Genomic DNA, 22,191 nt, shown 5'->3' on the forward strand with positions numbered 1-22,191 from the left:
CGTGAGACCCTTATGTGAAGCCGTAGGCAGTAAGGGACTACACCACCGCAGCGCAAAGGAAGGCTACTGATTTCCACCTGGATAAGGGAACTCTGGACTTGCCTCCAAACCGGCCGGACGCTGCCTGCCTTGTGATCTGGTGCCCTGGACTGTGGATTCTGAAGTCTTCAGTAAAGGTAAAGAGACTGCAACCCTGTGTCCTCGTTTTTCACTGCGCCATTCATCATTCACCATCTACACACCGGGAAGCCCTGGGGGTACACTTCACCTGTGGGAAGGTATACCATCTAGCTGCCATAACATCACCCCAGTGGACCCCTTAAAGCAGCGTCGGTCACCCTGAATGAATACCACAGGTGGCGTCACGAACATTCCCCTTAAAGACATTTCCCTTTTACACGGACGTCCCAGGGCCACGGACCGGGTCAGCCACCGTGACATTCCCCTGTGAACCGAAGGACCCGGTACTGAGTACCCCACGGCCCCATGGGGGCGCTCCACACACAAGCCAGGAAAAAGGGGACACGCTGGGGACCACGCCGTTTGGCTGGGACAGTCAATATGCCAGTGTACCTGCATGGAGGGAGAGGAAACCGGTGTCGCTGCATAGAGGGAAGACCATGAAGAGGCACCTGTAATGGTGTTAGTCTGAATTCTACATTTTAGGTTATTGCTCTCAACTAGCAGCACCAACCCAGTAATTTGTTGTTTTTTTTTCCATAGTATTTTGTATGATTGTACATAATATCACCTTCTTTCCATTCAGGTTCCTGATAAATTTTATCTTTTACGTTGACATCTACTACAAAATCTATTGCCTATTGGATCCTCTCTGTGAAGATCTTCCATATAAAATAATTTTTCTGAATTACCCATCAAAGATGGATATGGACAGAGACAAGATGGCAGAGAGGATATTACACTTCACCCTGGAGATCCTCTTCTGGCTTACTGGAGAGGTGAGAGATTCTGATGACATCAAATTACATTGTAATGCAGTAACTTTTAAACAATTAGTGTTAGTAGCTATGCAATTTTTACCGAAGAGGAAATATAAAACTTTTAGAATAAACAAGCAAGTCTTTCACTAGTTAACGTTAGTGTCCTTTTCACAAAGGTGGTGCGCCCAGTCTTGGGAGTCACCACGTGATTAGTGACGAGCGAATGTACTAGCTGTAAATCATTCAGCTGCCGTGATGAAAATGAAATCTCCGAGCAGTCATAAATACTCGGAGGTCAACCGAACGTGCTCGGGAAAACCCGAGCAACGAGTTCACTTGCTCATCACTACACGTGAGTTCTCACTCAAAGCTCTGGCAGGTATTCCTGCTAGGCCGCAAGTCTCTTCCTTATGTAGTCTATTAAAGCCCATTGAGCCTCAAATGTACCAACCGGCTCTCCCCCAACCTGTACTCCTAGTCCCAGCTGACCCCGATACCGTTGATGATAGCTGGAAGTGATGGTCTTGCTCTCTTGCACGTTTCCTTCGCAATCGCAGGCGTGCCTCTCCTGTTGCAGTCTCCTTACGGGTCTTTTCGGCTTTACCATTGGCAGATGTCTCTCAGGCTCAAGGTGGAAAGGGCTGGGCATTAGTTCTTGACAGGCGTAGTTGGGCCTTGGAGACTTAACCAGCGCAGGATGCAGCTTCTGGGTCTGACCAGTGTACGCTGTTTTTGGGGATATCTTCTGGGGAATCTGGACCTTGCCAGACGGTGAACAACACCTTGATGGCGTAGACTCCCCGCTAAGTCCTGCAACTCTGGTCTCAGCGATGTCTCTGGAGCACGTGGGGCTCTCCCTTCACTGTCACCAAATCTCATGGATGGGTGCACAAAGCTTTTATAGCAGGGAAGTCTTTCCTGTGGGTCACCTGATTCAGCCCAGCACATGAGGTCACTCCCCTTGCAAACCTTCAAGCTTACTTTGTTTCCACTTGATTTCAGCTGGCCAGCAGATGGCAACATCTCATCAATGGCACCTGCTACAAAAATCCTCCAGATACGTCATGGCTTCCTGTTACATTCCTGCCCCCTTTTTGCTCACTGGTCCTCAGGCGAGTGGAATTTTTTTGAAGTTGAAATTTCGCCACAGGTATGCCGGGTTCGGCCAACAGCTGAATGCATTTCTTGGTCTTCTGCTGTATGTGGGACCAGACAATTACGGGTAATTCCAGCATTGGCCAGCTCAGTCCAGCTGAGCTCTTCCTATAGAGGCATGTCTGGAATACTTGGATACTCAGCCACTGGAGCTGGCAAATTGACTCCAAGTTAGTTTTCCCTAACACTTGAGAGCGGCAACGGCATCTCCGGAGTACTCATTGGCCCTGCAAGCCTTTCTCCCTCTTCCTCTAAGACTCTGCTTAGCATGACCTCAGCTAATTCTGTTGTGGGCCCTGCCTCATTATGACCTTCTGCTGCAGGAGAGCAGGGTCACAGCATATTTCTGTGCAACACCCGAGGTGCCACGGCGTCATCTCCCTCAGGAAAAACCTTGTAGACTGAGTTATTCGGGTGAATTTTCCTCACAACCACTCAGCACGGTACCGCCTCCCCGTGATGATCCAGCTTGTTCACGGGTCATTTGGCCTGCACCATCGCACAGTCCCCTGGCTGAAGTTGTCTTCCTGACACTGGAGATTGACTTGAATGTTCCACTTCCCGAAACTTCTGCCCAACCAGTTTCTCGATTTGTTAATTCCTTAGATACAATACAGTTCATCCATCATTTGCCCCTGGAAGCAGGCCCCTTGGTCGGAGGGAATTTGCTTCGGGCATCCATGTATGCAAATTAAGCCCTGACAGATGGCTCTGGCTGCAGCTTCGGCTGTCTGATCCAGGGTCGGAGTCACCACTGCGAACTTGGTGAAGTGATCAGTCGTAACCAACCAATGTCCGTAGCTATTGTATGAAGTTCCGACCATCAGGACTTCCAAAGGCGCATAGGTTCGGATATCCTAAATAGGAGCCCTCTGTTCCGAGGTTTGTTCAGCTCACACCGATTACATATTTGGGAAACTTCTTTGACCTCCTGCCACAATTAAGGCCAGTATACCAGTCGTTGCAACCACCGGATGGTCTTCTCTACACCGAAGTGGGCACCCCTCTCATGAGCTTCTTTAGCCAGCTGCATTATCAGCGCTTCTGGAGCCACTACTTTCCAGGTAACATCGAATTCTCAAGGGAGTTGAATCTTTCGGCACAGCAGGCTATCTTTCAGGAAGAGCTTTTCCTACTGGCCGAAGATCTGCAGGATACTTGGAGTCAAAGGAGCCCTAGCTTCCTGATCAGGCCTTTGCACCAGGGCAACCCACTTCCTCAGCCTTGCCAGCTCCAGATCGGACTATTGCAGGTGTATCCACTCGTCCCTTGAGCGGCCAAGAATTTGGGTGAGTCTGGGCTCTTCTCTAGACTCCTGAGTGGTTACTACAGCCGCAGCGAACTGCTTAAAATCCGGGATCTCTTCACTCTCAAGCTCTTCATCTAAATCTGTCTTTGGTCCGGCTTGGGTGATTCGGGACAAGGCATCTGCATTCGTATTCTGGGACCGATAGGAGATTTTGTACTGATAATTAGACATCCTTGAGAGCCACCACTGTTCTAGAGCTCCCAGCTTTGTATTTTCTAGATGTGCCAGGGGGTTCTTGTACATCCACATGTGTATTTCTGACCCCGACAAATACTCAGCAAACTTCTCAGTCATGGCCCATACTAGCACCAGAAACTTCAGTTTGAGCGAACTGTAATTGTCCGGATCCTCTGTGTCTCTGTGACCTACTAGCATACGTGATCACCCACTCTCTTCCTTATTGTACCTGAGCCAATAGTGCCCCTAGTCCTTAAAGGCTTCAATTGGTGTACAGCGCGAAGGGCTGCAAGAAGTCAGGGTAGGCCAAGATTGGGGCACCTGTCAATGTCATCTTCAATGCCTGAAATGCTAACTCTTGTCATGAGCCCCTTTGAATGGGTTGACGTTTGGCTCCCCCAGCTGTGCCCGCAACAACTCATTGAGTGGTGCCGCAATCTTTGCGAAGTCTCTTAACAAACTGGGGTAGTATCCAGCCCAGCACTAGGAACACTCACAGTTTTCTAAGGTCGGTAGGCGTGGGCTCCTTCAGTACTGCAGCCACCTTCTTTGTGGTAGGGTAAACTTCCTCACTAGGCAGGATGTGTCTCAGGTGTTCAGTTTTTCACTTGAATAGGTGACAATTCTGGGGCTTTATTTTTAATCCTTGTCTTTGAAGCCACTCCAGCACTTGCTCCAGCTGGTGAAGATATTCTTCAAACGTGGCGGAGTAGATGATTATGTCATCCAGATAGATCAAAGTGGCTTCAAAGTTCAGGTCTGCCAAGCATCTTTCCGCTGAAAGGTTCCTGGTGCATTCGTCAGTCTGAAAGGCATCCGGTTGAACTCAAACACGCCCGTAGGGAGGACAAAGGCTGTTTTTTGGCAGTCCTTCTCAGCTACCAGGACTTGCCAGTAGCTGCTGGCTAAATCAAGTGAGGAAAAATATTTGGCTTTTCCTAACGTAGATAGGGACTCCTCAGTTCTGGAGAAGGGATAGGAGTCCCGTACAGTACACACGTTCAGCCTCCTGTAGTCCATGGAGAAACTGACGCAGGATACTAACTTTTTTCCGAACATGATGGGGGGCTGCCCAGGGACTCTGGCTCTTGCAGATCACGCCATTGCGCAGTATGTGGGCCAACAGTTCTTTCACCTCCTGGTGCATCTGAGGTGGGACCTGCTGATACCTCTCTCAAATGGGAGCAGTTGCTCCTGTAGGGATCTCATGAGAAAAAGCATGGGTGCACCCAAAGTTATCTTCATGCTGGGCAAACATCTCTCGATATCGCTGTAATAACTGTTCAACCTGCCAAACTTACCTCGAGGAAAACTCAGTGAGGTTGTCCTCCATCTGTTCCAAGAGGTGAAGTCCAGCCAATGGTTCGCTTTGGCTTTCCTGACTATCAAGCGACACCGCTCTGGTCCATGGGTCTCTTCCCACAGGTGTCAGTCCTATAGCATCAGGTCTGGGGAGATCTTCCGCCATTATATAAACTCGAGCCACTTCTTGTAGGGGCATCAACTGTAGAATTGCTCCACTTACGTTTTTACAGCGCACAGGTATTTGTCTCTGTCGCACGGTGGCCAGGGTGCGTGCAGCCAATAATCCGGAGATCGCTTCTTCTCCATCAATAGGCTCAATATGGATGTCCACACTCTCTAACGATACATGGGCCAGTACTGGCATAGTGAGTATAGTCTGTCCCACTGGCAGTGTCACTGTGGCTTCGGGCGATATCAATACTTTGCCAAGATACTGGGAGGCAGTGGGTAACTTCTGAATTGCGCTGACTCACACTAGTTGCTAGAACACCTTTTTTACTTGCCGGGTCATGGGTGGAACGGGTTCATCTGTTTTTATCAGGGCCCTCAGCTAAGAATTGTCCCACCTCTTTTTGCACATTCATGCCCAGAGTTACAATGGGTCCTCTGCCTCTTGACCCCTTTGTCAACACTATTCCTTTTCGGCCCAGATCCTTCCCGCACATCTGAACAAACACCCACACTACTCCTGCTACCGGGATAGGCAGTTGATTAGCCGCCACCAGTCGGATGGTGTGTTCTGTTCTGAAGCAAGCAACTTTGCGAAAATGACTCTGGAAATATGGCTCAGGCATTCTGGTCACCTGAGACCCCTTGTCAATCAAGCAGTGAATGCTTTGCCCATTGAATTCAGCCCAGGTAATTTGCCTCTTGGAGAAAATATCCTCAGAATTCTCTCTTCCACTCTCTGAGCTCGAAACCCCATGGTATGCTCCACGACCGTGGGGCGCATTAGTTAGCTGGCGCCCCCGTCTCCACCTTTCTCAATTCAGACAGTCTTTTGAAATGTGCCCCCTTCCACCTCAGGTCCAACACTCTCACTCGCGTTCCGCTGATGGGCTACGTACGTGACATGTTGTGATCCATAAGGAGCCACTTTCCCGCTCTGACCTCCTCTCACATGAGTTCGGGTGATCAGCTGGAGGAATGGCAGCAAGGGTCCCCTTGATGCTGCGAGCTCACATCGAATGTCACACATCTCTTGATGTATCTCCCGCACCCAGTCGGGCTTAGTACGTGTTGACTCAGGGGTGACCACTTTTTCATGACTCCGGACAGCGGCGATGAGAACAGGGGTCTCTCTCTCCGAGACTGTAACTTTGAACCCCCAAGTCAAGGAAACCCAGACCGGGATTCAGACATGGGCTCTCCTTTAATATCTGCTTCAGAGAGGAGTCCTTTGGTCCAGCAACGAGTTGGTCCCGCATCACTTCGTCCAAGAGACCCAGTCCTAGGTGCCTGTCTTGTGTCTTCTTGGTGATATGAGCCATCAGTTCCTGCAATGCATTAAGACACTGAGCTATGGTCTCACTTTCCCCTTGGACCCGCTGGAACAACCACATGCGAAGGTGCCTTAAGTCCGTGGTGTCACCATGCATATCCTCCAAGATTTTTATATTTTCCAGTGTCCCTAGGTGGGCGGTACATAACCGTCTGCCAGGCCTCCCCATCAAGGGTCAGGATGGTTAACTTGGCCTGAATGGAAGAGGTCAGGGAATCCATGCGTAGCATACTTTTCAGCATCTCTGCCCAGTCCCACAGCAACACGCTGCTCCCTGTGAACTTCGGAAGGTTACTGACCATAGCCCCCGATCGAAGGTTGCGTGTAGGTAGGTACCGGGAGACCATGTCACAGATGTATGGAGGAGTCAGTTTGTGAATGGCTTTGTATGTCATTTGTTAGTGTTTTCAACTGTAGCCTCTGGGCAATAGGAAGCCAGTGAAGGGCCTGGCAGAGAGGAGAGGCAGGGGAGTAATGGGGAGACAGGTGGATTAGTCAGGCAACAGAGTTTAGGATGGATTAGAGTAGTGCCAGAGTGCTAGAGGGGAGGTCAGAGAGTAGGAGGTGGCAGTAGTCGAGGCGGGAGATAATAAGGGCATGGACTAGTGTTTTTGTGGTTTCATGGACAAGGAATGCACGGATCCGGGAAATGTTTTTGAGTTGGAATCGGCAAGAGGAGGCAAGGGCTTGGCTGTGTGGCTTGAAAGGGAGGGTAGAGTCAAGGATCACCCTGAGGCACCGAGCTTGTGGGGCTGGGGAAAGTGAGCAGCCATTGACATTGATGGATAGGTCGGGTGGAGGAGTAGAGGTGAGGGAAAGATGATGAATTCTGTTTTGTCCATGTTCAGTTTTAGAAAACGAGCAGAAAAGAAGGATGAAATAGCAGACAGACATTGTGAAATTTTGGTCAGTAAGGAAGTGAGGTTGGGTCCAGATAGGTAGATCTGCGTGTCATCAGCGAAGAGATGATATTGTAAACCATGGGATTCTATGGGCTGTCCCAGGCCGAAGGTGTAGATGGAGAAGAGTAGGGGTCCTAGAACTGAGCCATCGGGAACACCGACAGACAGGGAGCGAGATGAGGAGGTGGTGTGGGAGAGGGAGACACTGAATGTCCAGTCTGTTAGATATGATGAGACCCACTATAGGGCCAAGTCTGTGATGCCAAGAGATGAGAAAATCTGTAACAGGAGGGAGTGGTCCACAGTGTCGAAGGCTGAAGACAGGTCCAGGAGGACGAGGACAGAGTAGTGTCGCTTGCTCTTGGCGGTTAGTAGGTCATTGGTCACTTTATCCTCCTGGATGGGCGCGCAGGGCTTTTATATATTTGGGAAGTCTTTCCTGTAGGTCACCTGATACAGTCAAGCACACAAGGTCACTTACCCTGCAAACTTTCCAGCATACTTTGGTACCACTTGATTTTGGCTAGCCAGCAGATGGCAGCCTTTCCTCATCAATGGCACCTCCTGCAAGAGTTCTCCACATAAGTCATGGCTTCCTTTCACAACATCATTATTATCTATGGGAATAACAGATGGACAGAACTGGAGAGGTGAGGACTCTGGAGATGTCTGTAGTGTGATTTATTAATATGTCTCTCCATAACCAGGATTACACAATAGTGAAGAAGACCTCTAGTGAGCGTTGTCATGACCCTGTGTCTGAGGGATGGGAAAGACCCCTGAGCTCAATCACGGGGTCTCCACCTCACCGCCTGAAACATGAGGACATCAATGACCAGAAGATCCGAGAACTTCTCTACAAGATGATTGAGCTGCTGACTGGAGAGGTGACACTGCTGGGACATTAAACAGTAATGCTATGAAGGGATTGGGTGGATGACGATATCATTGTATGTGTCAGGTTCCTATAAGGTTTCAGGATGTCTCCATCTATTTCTCCATGGAGGAGTGGGAGTATTTAGAAGGACACAAAGATCTGTACAAGGACATCATGATGGAGGTTCCCCAGCCCCTCACATCACCAGGTAATAGACAGGACTAAATAATATATAAAAATAAAGATTATTATTATTAGCACCAACATATTCCGCACCGCTTTACAGTTTAAGGCTGTGTGCCTACGTTCAGTATTTTTAGCGTTTTTACGTCGGTTTTCCACTTCGAAAACACTAAAAAAAAGCTTACATTAAGCATCCCATTATTAGAATGCAATCTGCAATTTTTATGTCCATGCTGCGTTTTTATCCGCAAAAAAAAAATTACAGAAAAAAACGCAGCATGTTCATTAATTTTGCAGAAAATCTCCGGATTTGCCACTATATAATATAGTAGTGGGAAGCTGCAGAAAAAATCTGCAAAAAAAACGTGAAAAAACAAAGCAAGCGGATTTCCTGCGAAAGTAGTCCGGTTTTGTTCAGGAAAATTCTGCTAACATTCTGCAACATGGGCACATAGCCTAACAGTTTCAAAACACAAGTCATAAGTAACAAGGTTAACAATACAATCATTAAAGCAAAATAAGACAACCCTGCTTGTGAGAGCTTACAATCTACAATGAGGTGGGGGAGATACAAAGGACAGGTCTGTATTTACAATGATATACATACAATGATGGTCCAGTCATCTTGAGAGATAGATGGAGCTGGTAAATGGGCTACACATGCACACTTACACATAAATTGACTTAGATTAGTGAACATGATAGGTCGCTCTGAACAAATGCGTTTTGAGGGAGTGCCTAAAACTATGCAAATTGTGGATAGTCCTAATTTTTGGGGGTAGAGCATTCCAGAGGATTGGCGCAGCGCCGGAGAAGTCTTGGGGTTGGGAGTGGGAGGTGTGGATTAGTGCCGAGATTAGTCGAAAGTCATTTACAGACAGCAGCAATCGGTTAGGCTGATAGACAGAAATGAGGGAGGAGATGTAGGGGGGTGGTGCACTGTGGAGAGCTTTGTGGGTGAGAACAAGTACTTTAAATTTGATCCTATAAGGAATGGGCAGCCAATGTAAGGACTGGCGAAGAGCGAACGCATCCAAGTACCAATTAGCCAGATGGATGACCCTGGCTGCTAGAGCGTTACAGTAGTCCAGGCGGGAGTGGATCAGAGCGACAGTGAGGGTTTTCATTGTTTCCCTGGTGAGAAGAGGGCGGTTTCTAGAGATGTTCTTTAGGTGTAAGCGGCAAGAGCAGGCATGAGATTGTATATATAGTTACATAGTTACATAGTTATTAAGGTTGAAGTAAGACTGTAAGTCCATCTAGTTCAACCCATAGCCTAACCTAACATGCCCTAACATGTTGATCCAGAGGAAGGCAAAAAAAACCCATGTAGCACAGAGTAACTCCACCATGGGGAAAAAAATTCCTTCCCGACTCCACATACGGCAATCAGACTAGTTCCCTGGATCAACGCCTTATCAAGGAATCTAGTGTATATACCCTGTAACATTATACTTTTCCAGAAAGGTATCCAGTCCCCTCTTAAATTTAATTAATGAATCACTCATTACAACATCATACGGCAGAGAGTTCCATAGTCTCACTGCTCTTACAGTAAAGAATCCGCGTCTGTTATTATGCTTAAACCTTCTTTCCTCCAGACGTAGAGGATGCCCCCTTGTCCCTGTCTCAGGTCTATGATTAAAAAGATCATCAGAAAGGTCTTTGTACTGTCCCCTCATATATTTATACATTAAAATAAGATCACCCCTTAGTCTTCGTTTTTCCAAACTAAATCGCCCCAAGTGTAATAACCTATCTTGGTATTGCAGACCCCCCAGTCCTCTAATAACCTTGGTCGCTCTTCTCTGCACCCGCTCCAGTTCAGCTATGTCTTTCTTATACACCGGAGACCAGAACTGTGCACAGTATTCTAAGTGTGGTCGAACTAGTGACTTGTATAGAGGTAAAATTATGTTCTCCTCATGAGCATCTATGCCTCTTTTAATACATCCCATTATTTTATTTGCCTTTGTAGCAGCTGCCTGACACTGGCCACTGAATATGAGTTTGTCATCCACCCATATACCCAGGTCTTTTTCATTGACGGTTTTGCCCAGAGTTTTAGAATTAAGCACATAGTTATACATCTTATTACTTCTACCCAAGTGCATGACCTTACATTTATCCCCATTAAAGCTCATTTGCCATTTATCAGCCCAAGCTTCTAGTTTACATAAATCATCCTGTAATATAAAATTGTCCTCCCCTGTATTGATTACCCTGCAGAGTTTAGTGTCATCTGCAAATATTGAAATTCTACTCTGAATGCCCCCTACAAGGTCATTAATAAATATGTTAAAAAGAAGAGGGCCCAATACTGACCCCTGTGGTACCCCACTGCTAACCGCAACCCAGTCCGAGTGTGTATATGGGAGGTGAAAGAGAGATTGGTGTCAAACATAACACCCAGGCAGCGTACCTGCTGCCGGGGTGTTAATATGGTGCCACCCATGGGGAGGGAAATGTCAGATTTATGGAGGATAGTAGACGGTGGGAGCAGAAGAAGTTCAGTTTTGGAGAGGTTGAGTTTCAGACAGAGGGCCGACATGATGTTGGAGACTGCAGACAGACAGTCACTGGCGTTCTGTAGTACTGCAGTGGTAATGTCAGGGGATGACGTGTATAGTTATCTATCATTAGCATAAAGATGGTACTGAAAGCCAAATCTGCTGATGGTCTGTCCAATTGGGGCCATGTAGAGAGAGAAGGGGGGCCTAGGACTGGGACCTGAGGTACTCCGACAGCGAGAGGAAGAGGGGATGAAGTGGAGCCGGCGAAAAAAACACCGAAGGAGCAGTCAGAGAGATAGGAAGTAGTGATGAGCGAATATACTCGTTACTCGAGATTTCTCAAACACGCTCGGGTGTCCTCCGAGTATTTTTTAGTGCTCGGAGATTTAGTTTTCATCACCGCAGCTGAATGATTTACATCTGTTAGCCTGCATAAGAACATGTGGGGGTTGCCTGGTGGCTAGGGAATCCCCACATGTAATCAAGTTGGCTAAGAGATGTAAATCATTCAGCTGAGGTGAGGAAAACTAAATCTCCGAGCACTAAAAAATACTCAGAGGTCACCCGAGCGTGCTTGGGAAATCTCGAGTAACGAGTATATTCGCTCATCACTAATAGGAAGAGAACCAGGAGAGAGCAGTGCTCTTAATGCAAAGTGACTGGAGCCTAGAGAGTAGGAGACAATGGTCAACAGTGTCGAAAGCTGCAGAAAGGTCGAGAAGAATGAGCATTCTTCTGACATTTTGCTGTCAGAAGGTCATTGGTAACTTTGATGAGTGCAGTTTCTGTCGAATGCAGGGGGCGGAAGCCGGACTGTGAAGGGTCTAGGAGGGAGTGAGTGGAGAGGTAATGGGTAAGGCGGGAGTAGACTGGGCGCTCCAAGAGTTTAGAGATGAAGATGAGATTGGAGACTGGTCTGTAGTTATTTGTGTAGGATGGGTTGAGAGCGGGTTTCTTTAGTAATGGAGTAACAATAGAGTGTTTGAAGGAGGATGGGAAAATGCCAGAGGAGAGGGAGAGATTGTAGTTAGGTGAGTTGTGACAACAGGAGAGAGAGAGACTTGAGTATATGTGAGGGAATGGGCTCAGTAGTGCATGTAGTTGGACGAGAAGAAGAGAGGAGTCAGGAGACTTCTTCTTCTGTGATGCGATCAAATGTGGAAAGTGAGCCAGGGGAAATGCAGGGAGGGATGGAAGTCACAGCACATGGTAGTTGGGATCAGATTTCTTGACTGACATAATCTATTTTCTCTATAAAGTGGGAGGTCAAGTCATCAGCACAAATGTCTGTGATAGGGGCTTGTGCTTTTGGGCTGAGGAGTGAGTGAAAGGTGTCAAAAAGTTTATTGGGGTTGTTAGCTATTGAGGAGATCAGGGTGGTGAAGTAGGTCTGTTTGGCTAGGTGAAGGGCAGAGTTATAGGTTCTTAACATAAATTTGAAGTGGAGGAAATCTTCTGGTGTGCGAGTTTTCCTCCATAAGCGTTGAGCACTCCTAGAGTATCACTGGAGAAGTTGAGTTTGCGATGTGAGCCAAGGCTGTTTTACGAGGATTTGTGAGCGTGAAGGAGATAATGTTGTTGTCAGAGAGGGGAAGCGGTGAGTTATCTAGGTAGGAGATTGAACAGAGCCGGACAAAGACCAGGTCAAGGGTGTTACCATCTTTATGTGTTTCAGAGGTTGAAAGCTGTGAATACACAGCGCCTATAATTATCTGTATGTAAAGAATGAATTCAGTCTCTTTATGTGTTTCCATCAGATCTATCCAGTAAGAGGACAACACCAGAGAGATGTCACTGTCCTCCTCTTCCACAGGACTGTAAACCGGAAGATCCCAATGTTCCTCAGGATCATCAGGTAGATGGAGAGAAGGTGTCATGAGATCTCCCCTATGTGAAGGTCTCGTGCTTAGTCGTGTTTTATCCTCCAGTATTATATGTTTTATACTTGTGTAACGAGAACGGTGGAGATGGCAGGATTAGAGCTGATCATAGATGTGACTTCTCCTTCTGTCTGTGACTATTACAATATTTATTGCAGGGTGAAGACCTGACCCATATTAATACTACAGAGACATATGTGAGGGGTGATGAGCGGTGTAAAGAGGAGATTCCTACATATGGCTACCCAGGTGAGTAGTAGCCACTAAATGTAGAGAAGTCACAGATTCTACTGTAATTATATGTTGAATTTCTAGTGGCCTTACCGGTCCTGGAAGGACAGTCAAGTGAGAAGCCAAACTGTTTTGAAGTCACCAAGAAATATGTAGGCAGAACCGGAAAGGATTTAGAAGTAGGGTCCGGTAATAATCTACTCAAAACCAGGTAACAACTTAGCTCTGGTAATAACAGATTTTGACTCTTAAACAATGAACTAAGTGACCCTGTGAATTTAGTGCAGCATCTCCACCAGCGCAACCATGGACTATATTTCGAAGGCTGCTTAGAAAAGTGACATTACAGAGTAGTCATGGTTAGACGTGGCATGACAGCATATGAAGCTCTTCTATGTACAAAGGTGTTTATACCTTCTGTACACAATTGATTATTGATACCCTGCTTTACGTGATGTGTTGAATGAGCTCACTTGGGAAGAATAAACATCTTGATGCAGAAGTGAGCAAACTTTTTTGAAATTACCATACTTGTAAAAATAAAGATAATTTTATCCCCACCTGCGTGCGGGCACCAGGCAGCATAATAGCACTGTTAACCTGCATATTGACTGCATATTTACAAGTTAACAACATTATTTCTAGTGACGGGATCCCTTTAACATAGCACAAAAATGTACCAATAAGAATGCTCACAACCCGGGCATAGAACGGGTTCAATAGCTAGTCCTGATATATGGTCCACCATCCTTGCATATGCACCTCCAGCCTGGTATGTGCTCCTACATCCTGGTATATGCTCCTCCAGCCTGGTATATGCTCCCCCATCCTGGTATATGCTCCCCCATCCTGGTATATGCTCCCCCATCCTGGTGTATGCTCCCCCATCCTGGTGTTTGCTCCCCCAGCCTGGTATATGCTCCCCCAGCCTGGTATATGCTCCCCCAGCCTGGTATATGCTCCTCTGGCCTAGTATATGCTCCACCATCCAGATACATGCTCCCCATCCTGATATATGCTCGCCCATCCTGGTATATGCTCCCCAATCCTGGTATATGCTCCCCCATCCTGGTATATGCTCCCCCTTTCTGGTATATGCTTTCCTAACCCGGTATATGCTCCCCTAACCCGGTATATGCTCCCCCATCCTGGTATATGCTCCTCCAGTCTGGTATATGTTCCCCCATCCTGGTATATGCTCCTCTATCTTGGTATATGCTCCCCCATCCTTGTATATGTCCCTCCAGCCTGGTATATGCTCCCCCATCTTTGTATATGTCCCTCTAGCCTAGTATATGCTCCCCCATCCTTGTATATTCTCCCCCAGCTTGGTATTTGTCCCCCATCCTATTATATGCTCCCCTATCCTGCATGCGCTGCTGTTTTTCTATACATCCATACATACAAACGAACAAACAAAAAAACAATAAACCTTTCTCCCGTTCCGTGTCTATGTGTTTCATACGTGTGGCAACCATGTGCCGCATCAGTATCACATGTACCTGCCCCTGGGAATCAGCGGTACTGTTTGTGCTAATCCTCAGCACCGGGCGTTGCAGACAGCTCACATCATTGTCCTCTGCTATGCCTGTGATCAGTTGAAGCAAGGAACAATATTGAGAGTTGTGTTCAGCCCTCGCTGTCTAAATAGAGGGTAAAATTTAGAATAAAATAAAAAATCACATTATAGTCACATTAAGGGCTCATATTCATCTGCGAGGAAAACGGACAAGTGTAATCTGATAAAAAATCAGACCTGCACTCTGATCAGTGTTATTTCATGAACATGCTGCGACTGTCCTTGTATCTCGGATGACACTCGTCAATGCAAGTCAATGGGTGCGAGAAAAAAAATCGTACGTCACTTGGACCATGCGAATGCCGTCTGATTTTTACACACCCATGTCCTTTGAAAAGCCGGCAATTCATCTGCCGCATGCAGTAAAATCAAAGCATGACCCAACAAAATAGAATAGATAGATATAAAGATGTCAGTCACATATAGAGTACAGTGTGTGCAGCTTTCTCTACATGTATTTTATTACTTACTAAATTATTTTCTGAAAAAAAAAAAAACTGGTGTGTGGTCCCCCGACAATTTATTAACCAGCAGAGGGAAAGCGAACAGCTGGGGGCAGATGTTTATAGCCTGGGAAGAGGTAATACCCGTAGAGCTTCCCATGCTATTAATATCAACTCACAGCTGTATACTTAGGCTTCTTCCCTGGCGCTCGTCACACATGCCACACTTATGCTGCAAGTAGTACACACACGGACACTGACATCTCCGGTACCGGAAATATCAGGATGTGTGAAAGAGGCTTTATAGCAGGTTTTTATTTTTGACTGCTGTCACACACTAAAAGACGCATTTTATTGCAAAAAAATAGTTTTTGCATCACCACATTTTGAGAGCTATAATTTTTCCATACTTTGGTCCACAGAATCATGTGAGGTCTTGATGTTTGCGGGACGAGCTGACGTTTTTATTGGTACCATTTTCGGGCACATGACATTTTTTGATCGCTTTCTATTCCGATTTTTGGGAGGCAGAATGAACAAAACCAGCAATTCATGAATTTCTTTTGGGTGGGGCGTTTATACCGTTCCACGTGTGGTAAAATTGATAAAGAAGTTTTATTCTTCGAGTCAGTACGATTAAAGTGATACCTCATTTATATCTTTTTTTATGTTTTAGCGCTTTTATACAGTAAAAACTATTTTATTGAAAAAATAATTATTTTTGCATCGCTTTATTCTGAGAGCTATAACTTTTTTATTTTTCTGCTGATGGAGCTGTATTACAGCTTGTTTTTTGCAGTGTAAGATGACTTTTTTAGCGGTACCATGTTTATTTATATCCATCTTTTTGATCGCGTGTTATTCCACTTTATGTTTGGCGGTATGATGATAAAGCATTGTTTTAGCCTCATTTTTTATTTATTTTTTTCTATGGTGTTCACTAAAGGGGTTAACTCGTGGGACAGTTTTATAGATCAGGTTGTTACGGATGCGACGATACCAAATATGTGTACTTTTATTGTTTAGATTTTTTTTTTTCATTCAAATATTTATTAAGTGATAGAATATATATTGATTGTTTTTATAATTATTCTTTAAAAAAATATTTTTACAATTATTTTAAACATTTTTTTACTTTTTTCTAACATTTTTACTTAGTCCCACTATGGGACAATCATTTTTTGCAGCATCTGCAAGCCATAGAAGGTGGAAAACGAAGAACAACCGAAACAAAAGTCCAAAATGAAGTGTGGGATAACAATATTTATTTATGACATAACATAGACAGTGGAACAGTGGGAAAAAATACCACAAAACAGCACATCATCAGGGACATATAAAAAATGAGAATGAATGCAAAACCGTATAATAATAAGTTAATACGTATTGCTGGGCTGCTTTAATAAACCACATAGCGGTGTAAATCAGTAACTAAAATACTATATTGTAAAGTGCATGTGCAAAAATATATGGACAATGGGCTGGAATAGACCACATAAAGGGTGTACAAACAAAAGTCTATAGAGGGGCCAAATAGATATAAGGCTCCTAGTGGCAAGTGCCAAAGCAAATTAAGGTGCAAGTATTATAGAACAAACAAACAAATAAAGGTGCAAGTATTATAAAACAATAACCAGCCATGAGTATTACCTGCTATGTGGTAAGTATGTCCCAGGGATGTGCCGTGCCCCGACGCGCGTTTCGGCGTCTGCCTTCGTCAGGGGGTGTCAGCGCTGCCCTGACAGGGAGACTTGATGATCATGCACTGCACATGATCAACAAGTTTGCTAGGATGTCGTCATGACGACGTTGGGTCACCATGGCAGCGATCGGAACCCCATATCACACCGCAGGGTCTCCGATCCAAAGGCAGAGGTGCTGTCAGCCCTGTGCTGTCTTCTGGAATGCTGTGATCATGTTCAATCACAGCATTTTGGGGTTTAAAGTGCCAGGAGCGGTCTGTGACGACTCCTGGTGCCTAGTGCCGGGTGTCAGCTGTGAGAATCAGCTGACACTCGGCCACGATAGCCCGCGCACCCCCCCGTGTGCGTGGCCGATTGCTCAGACGTAAAATACTATCCGTGGTCAAATAGGCTCAGGTCACCTGGACAGAATATTATTTCTGATGCCAGAAAGAGGTTAATGAATCTAAAACCATAAGTCAGATATGCCAGATCTCCAGTGAAGCCAAATTAAGAGGTTACGCCCTCAAATTCACAAGCGTTGGAGAAATGAATACACACAGGTTGTGAGCAAATCACTTTTCTGACTTAATGAAACAGGAGGCAGTTTTTTATACCATTTACAGCAATGTAACTCATGTAGCCCCCCTGTTACCCAGGGTCATGCTTTATTTACCCAGAACATGTTCTTGCTGACTATTGAAAACATTTCATATAAGATAAGAAGTATAAAATCCTTGAATCGGAGACTATGAGGCTATGACATTATAAGAATAAATTCTAGCAATTAAAGGAAAAACATTAACCCTTCTATATCACTCACTTCATCTCCCAGTCCACTGAAGCCAATGTCCCCTGTAACAGAATTAAAAGAATAAACAATAATATTCCTCACCTGTCTGCCGAGAAGATAATAATCCATTTGTCCCATGACGGGCCTAGCTCTGCTACATCTAGATGGCAGGCTGCATTTTTGCATGATGAGACTATGCAGCCTGCCATCCAGCAGAAACAATGAGCTGTGCATACTTGCTCAGCTCAGTGCCTCGCGGTGAACTCTCTTCACCTCACTGACTTCACCACGAGAGTGAGAAAGTTCTCATGCTTACAATGCCTGCCGTCAGAAAGGTCCTGCGAGTTCACTACCAATGAACTCAGTACAACTCAATAACGTCAGCGCTATCGCCTTGAGAAGAGTTCTAATGGCACTCACACTGATGTTAGTGAGTTGAACTGAGTTCATTGGCTCTGAATTCCGATGACCTTTCTGGCTTTTTCACGCTTGTTCTGATGTCAGTGATATGAAAGGAGTTCACTGTGAGACACTGAGCTGAATAAGCATGCACAGCTCAGTGTCTCTGCTGGATGGCATGCTGTACAGTCGCATCATGCAACAATGCAGTCTGGATGTAGCAGAGCTAGACACGTCACAGGACAAATGGATTATTATCTTCTTGGCAGACAGGTGAAGAATATGGTTCATTATTTTAATTCTGTTACAGGGGACATTGGCTTCAGTGGACTGGGTGATGACGTGAGTATGGTTTAATTTAGGTTTGTTGAAGGAGTTTGTGTCATTCTTTCATTTCAATTAAAGGACTTTATTCTGGGTGTATGTTTTTTTATGCAATTTGACTATGGGTTTGGTAATGGGGATGTCTTATAGACGCCTCTCCATTAATAACCTCTGGGCTTGATGTCACCTGACAATACAAAGGTGCCATCAACCCCTCCAACCATCAACCCACTTGCCACCGCAGCAGGGCAAGTGAGAAGAGCGAGGTTAAGTGTCAGATTTGGTGCATCCTGTGGATGAGCCTTTTCTTGGGTGGCTGAGAGCTGATGGTTTTTAGTCTAGGATGGGGCCAATATACATGGCCCCTTCCCAGGCTATTAATATCAGCCCACAGCTGTCTGCCTAGCCTTTGCTGGTTATTAACCCCTGTCAGGAAAATATGACTAATTTTCCATCGTTTCGATTGCACATACAGAGCTATAGGCTGCAGCTCCTTGGTTTTTGAATGACATGCTGCCCCTCTCCCATTAGGTTTGTGCAGTTAACACTGAACTCCTCATGCTGCATTCCCCCCCTCACAGCTGCACTCTTTCCCCTCCCTTTTTCTACCTGTGGGGATGTCCACTTGCCCCTGCCTCCTGCTATTCAAGCTGGTGTAATGTGAGACCATGGTATGTCTAGCAACACAGGATCTGTTTATGACCCTAACTGGTTAAGGGCAGTTCTTCTAGCACGTGAATTTAAACTCTCCTTTGTTCATTCAAACTCAAATGTAATAACACAGAATATTCATAGAGGCAGGAAACATATTTTTGGAAACTGCATTGTTAGAGCTATCTACAGGTGGGTTTTGCGACTTCTGCTCCTACCAGAAATCAAATAAAGGGTATATGCCTCAAAGTAACACCTAGATATACGTTGTTCAAAAGATAGGTAATTTCTTAATAAGAAGAATGATACACCTGTCGTCTCATTGCGAGGTTTCCACCCAGAGTTATAGCAAACAGAAGTTTTGATGATAACTGTACAAAAGGGGGCATATATCCTAGAGCTCAGCCTCCTCCAGTGAGGTCAGTGGAAGGAAAGCTATAAAGCTCAGATGCTGACTCAGTGGCGTTTCATTTGACTGGGGTTCCAGCTAGGAAGCTGTGCCGATAGACCATTTTCTCTTGGGGAAGGTACCCCTCCCCCCTTCTCCACATGGCGTGCCATGGAATGATAAGTATAAGTTCTTATTTTAATCCACTTTATTTTGTAATTGTCTGTATGTACTGTATTTTGTCTATTTTGTAACATTTTGTATTTTTGTAAACACTGCCTATCTTTTCTGGAGTAAATCTATAAATTTCCTAGTTTCATGTCTCCTTGCACTATAACGTACCGCCACGACCTCCACACTAATTACACTACCGTGAGGGCTGTCTCCTGGCCCGATATTGATATTAATGTAGAATGAGGAGCTCTTGGAAGCACAGTGTTCTGGGGATTTGGGAGACTGACTGACCCGAGGATTAGGGGGGCGCCAGAGAGCTGCAAGTTCCAAAACGGAACTGAAGGGGGAAACAAAAGTTGTGGGTGGTTATGTTTTTTGTCTTATAATAAAGCTGTTATTCATTTTTTGATACATAGGTGTGCACACATTTATGCAGTGTCTCTTCTCTTGTTCAGTATTTGCATTTTACATGCATTGTGTAGCACCCTAGTAGATATATTCATATATTAGTTGTGCTCCCGACATACTTCTTTATCTGGTTATAGGGCCCTTGACCACTAATAAATCGCAAATTTGTGACAATTGGTGGGATATAATAAATCCCTGACAACTGGGGGGGCAACCTCACAACCCCAGTTCATGACAACCCCTTTCCGACATTGGGCATACATTTACGCTGATGTCAGACTCTCTTCCTTTGATGTGGGCTCCGGTGGTGAGCCGACATCTTTCCCTGGACTTGTCACTGTTTTAAACAGCAGACATGTGCCCCGAATAGCCCGCGGCTATTAACCCGCTAAATGCCGCTGACAGTGGCATTTGACAAGTGGATCCGGCAATTGTGCTGGAAATCCACCCACCGGTGACCCACGTGACATGATCACGGGTCATCGATGGGTTGGCATGACAACTGGAGATGTCCTGGAGACCTCTATGGTTGTCACTGCTGGCTTGCTGTGAGTGCCATCCAGTGGTCGGCGCTCATAGCAAGTGAGTAATTCTACTACATAGAGGCAAACTGATCATCGCCTCTATGTAGCAGAGCCGATCGGGTTTTGGCAGCTTCTAGTCTCCCTTGGAGACTATTGAAGGTTGCCAAAAGTAAAACAAAATTTAAAAGAAAAAATAATAAAAAAATTTTAAGTTCAAATTACTCACCCTTTGCCCCATTCAAAATAAAACAATAAAAAATACAAATACACACATGTGGTATCGCCGCGTTCAGAATCTCCCGATCTATAAAAAAAAATGGATTGACCTTATCGCTAAACGACGTAGCAAAAATGCCAGAATTTCTTTTTTTTGGTCGCCGCAACATTGCATTCAAATGCAATAACGGTTGATCAAAAGATCGTATCTGCACCAAAATTGTATAATTAAAAATGTCAGCTCAGCACGCAAAAAATAAGCCCTCACTAATGATGAGCGAATATACTCGTTGCTCGGGTTGTTTTCGAGTATTTGTGACTGCGCAGAGATTTAGTTTTTGTTGAGGCAGCTGCATGATTTACGGCTGCTAGCCAGCCTGAGTACATGTGGAGTTGCCTGGTTGCTAGGGAATCCCCACATGTAATCAAGCTGGCTAGCAGCTGTAAATCATCCAGCTGCGGCAAGGAAAACTAAATCTCCGAGCAGTCACAATACTCGGAGACCACCCGAGCGTGCTCGGGAAAACCCGAGCAACGAGTATATTCGCTCATCACTAGTCCTCACCCAATCTGAGATCACAAAAAATGAAGATGCTACGGGTATTGGAAAATGGCGCAATTTATTTTTTCTTTTACAAAGTTTGGAATTTTTTTTTACCACTTAGATAAAAAAGAACCTAGACATCTTTGGTGTCTATGAACATGTAATGACATGGAGAATCATAATGGCGGGTCATTATTAGTGATTAGTGAACCTAGTAAAAAAGCCAAGCAAAAAAAGTGTCTGTTTGCACTTTTTTTGCAATTTCAACGCATTAGGATTTTTTTTTCCCATTTTTTAGTACATGACATGGTAAAACCAATAGTGTCGTTCAAAAGTACAAATTGCCTCCCAATAAACAAGCCCTCACACGACTATATTGACAGAAAAATAAAAAAGTTATGGCTCTGGGAAGAAGGGGAGTGAAAAACAAAAGCGAAAATACCTCTGGGGTTAAGATGTTAATTATACGGTGGCCCTACGCCATTTTTTGGAGGGGTCTCCCATTATAATAACCAGTAAAGGCTAAGTATACAACTGAGAGCTGATATTAATAGCCTGGGAAGCTCTATTGGTATTACCCCCTTCCCAGGCTATAAACATCAGCCCAAAGCTGTCAGCTTTCCCTCTTCTGGTTATAAAAATGATGTCCATGCAATTTTTTCAGAAAAATAATCATTTAATTAAATACATGTACAGTAAACTGCACATGCATTGTACTAATTATACAGCTGGCAAAAATTAAGAGACCACTGCAAAATGTTCAGTTTATCTGATTTTTCTCTTTATAGGTATATTTTTGAGTAAATTGTAAATTGTTCTTTTATTCTGTAAACTATTGACAACATGTCTCCGAAGTTCCAAGCAATAAATTTTGCATTTATTTTCTGAAAATGAGAAATGTTCAAAATAACAAAAAACATGCATTGCTTGCACACCTCAAATAATGCAAAAAAAACCCAAAAAGATCATAATCATTTAGAAACAACAATACTAATGCTTTAACTCAGGAAGAGTCCAGAAATCAATATTTTGCGGAATAACCATGTTTTTTTCAGCTTTCTTGCGTGTTGGCATGCTTTACACCAGTCTTTC

At 44.9% G+C, this 22,191-nt stretch overlaps 1 protein-coding gene across 2 annotated transcripts in view; it reads left to right on the forward strand.

The window, feature by feature from the left end:
• Nucleotides 1-22,191, forward strand: part of LOC143767252 (uncharacterized) — a 329,672-nt gene that overhangs the window by 282,277 nt on the left and 25,204 nt on the right. The window contains exons 2-6 of one of the 2 annotated variants that reach the window (XM_077255455.1): nt 767-959; nt 7,998-8,177; nt 8,252-8,375; nt 12,621-12,718; nt 12,902-12,992. In XM_077255455.1, coding sequence (XP_077111570.1) covers nt 882-959; nt 7,998-8,177; nt 8,252-8,375; nt 12,621-12,718; nt 12,902-12,992 — 571 coding nt within the window. In that variant the 5' untranslated portion in view covers nt 767-881. The remainder of the gene's footprint in view (nt 1-766; nt 960-7,997; nt 8,178-8,251; nt 8,376-12,620; nt 12,719-12,901; nt 12,993-22,191) is intronic. The other variant, XM_077255454.1, reaches the window with a different exon arrangement.

This window comes from Ranitomeya variabilis, chromosome 4, assembly GCF_051348905.1.
Source record: "Ranitomeya variabilis isolate aRanVar5 chromosome 4, aRanVar5.hap1, whole genome shotgun sequence".
In the NCBI taxonomy this organism is placed as follows: domain Eukaryota; kingdom Metazoa; phylum Chordata; class Amphibia; order Anura; family Dendrobatidae; genus Ranitomeya; species Ranitomeya variabilis.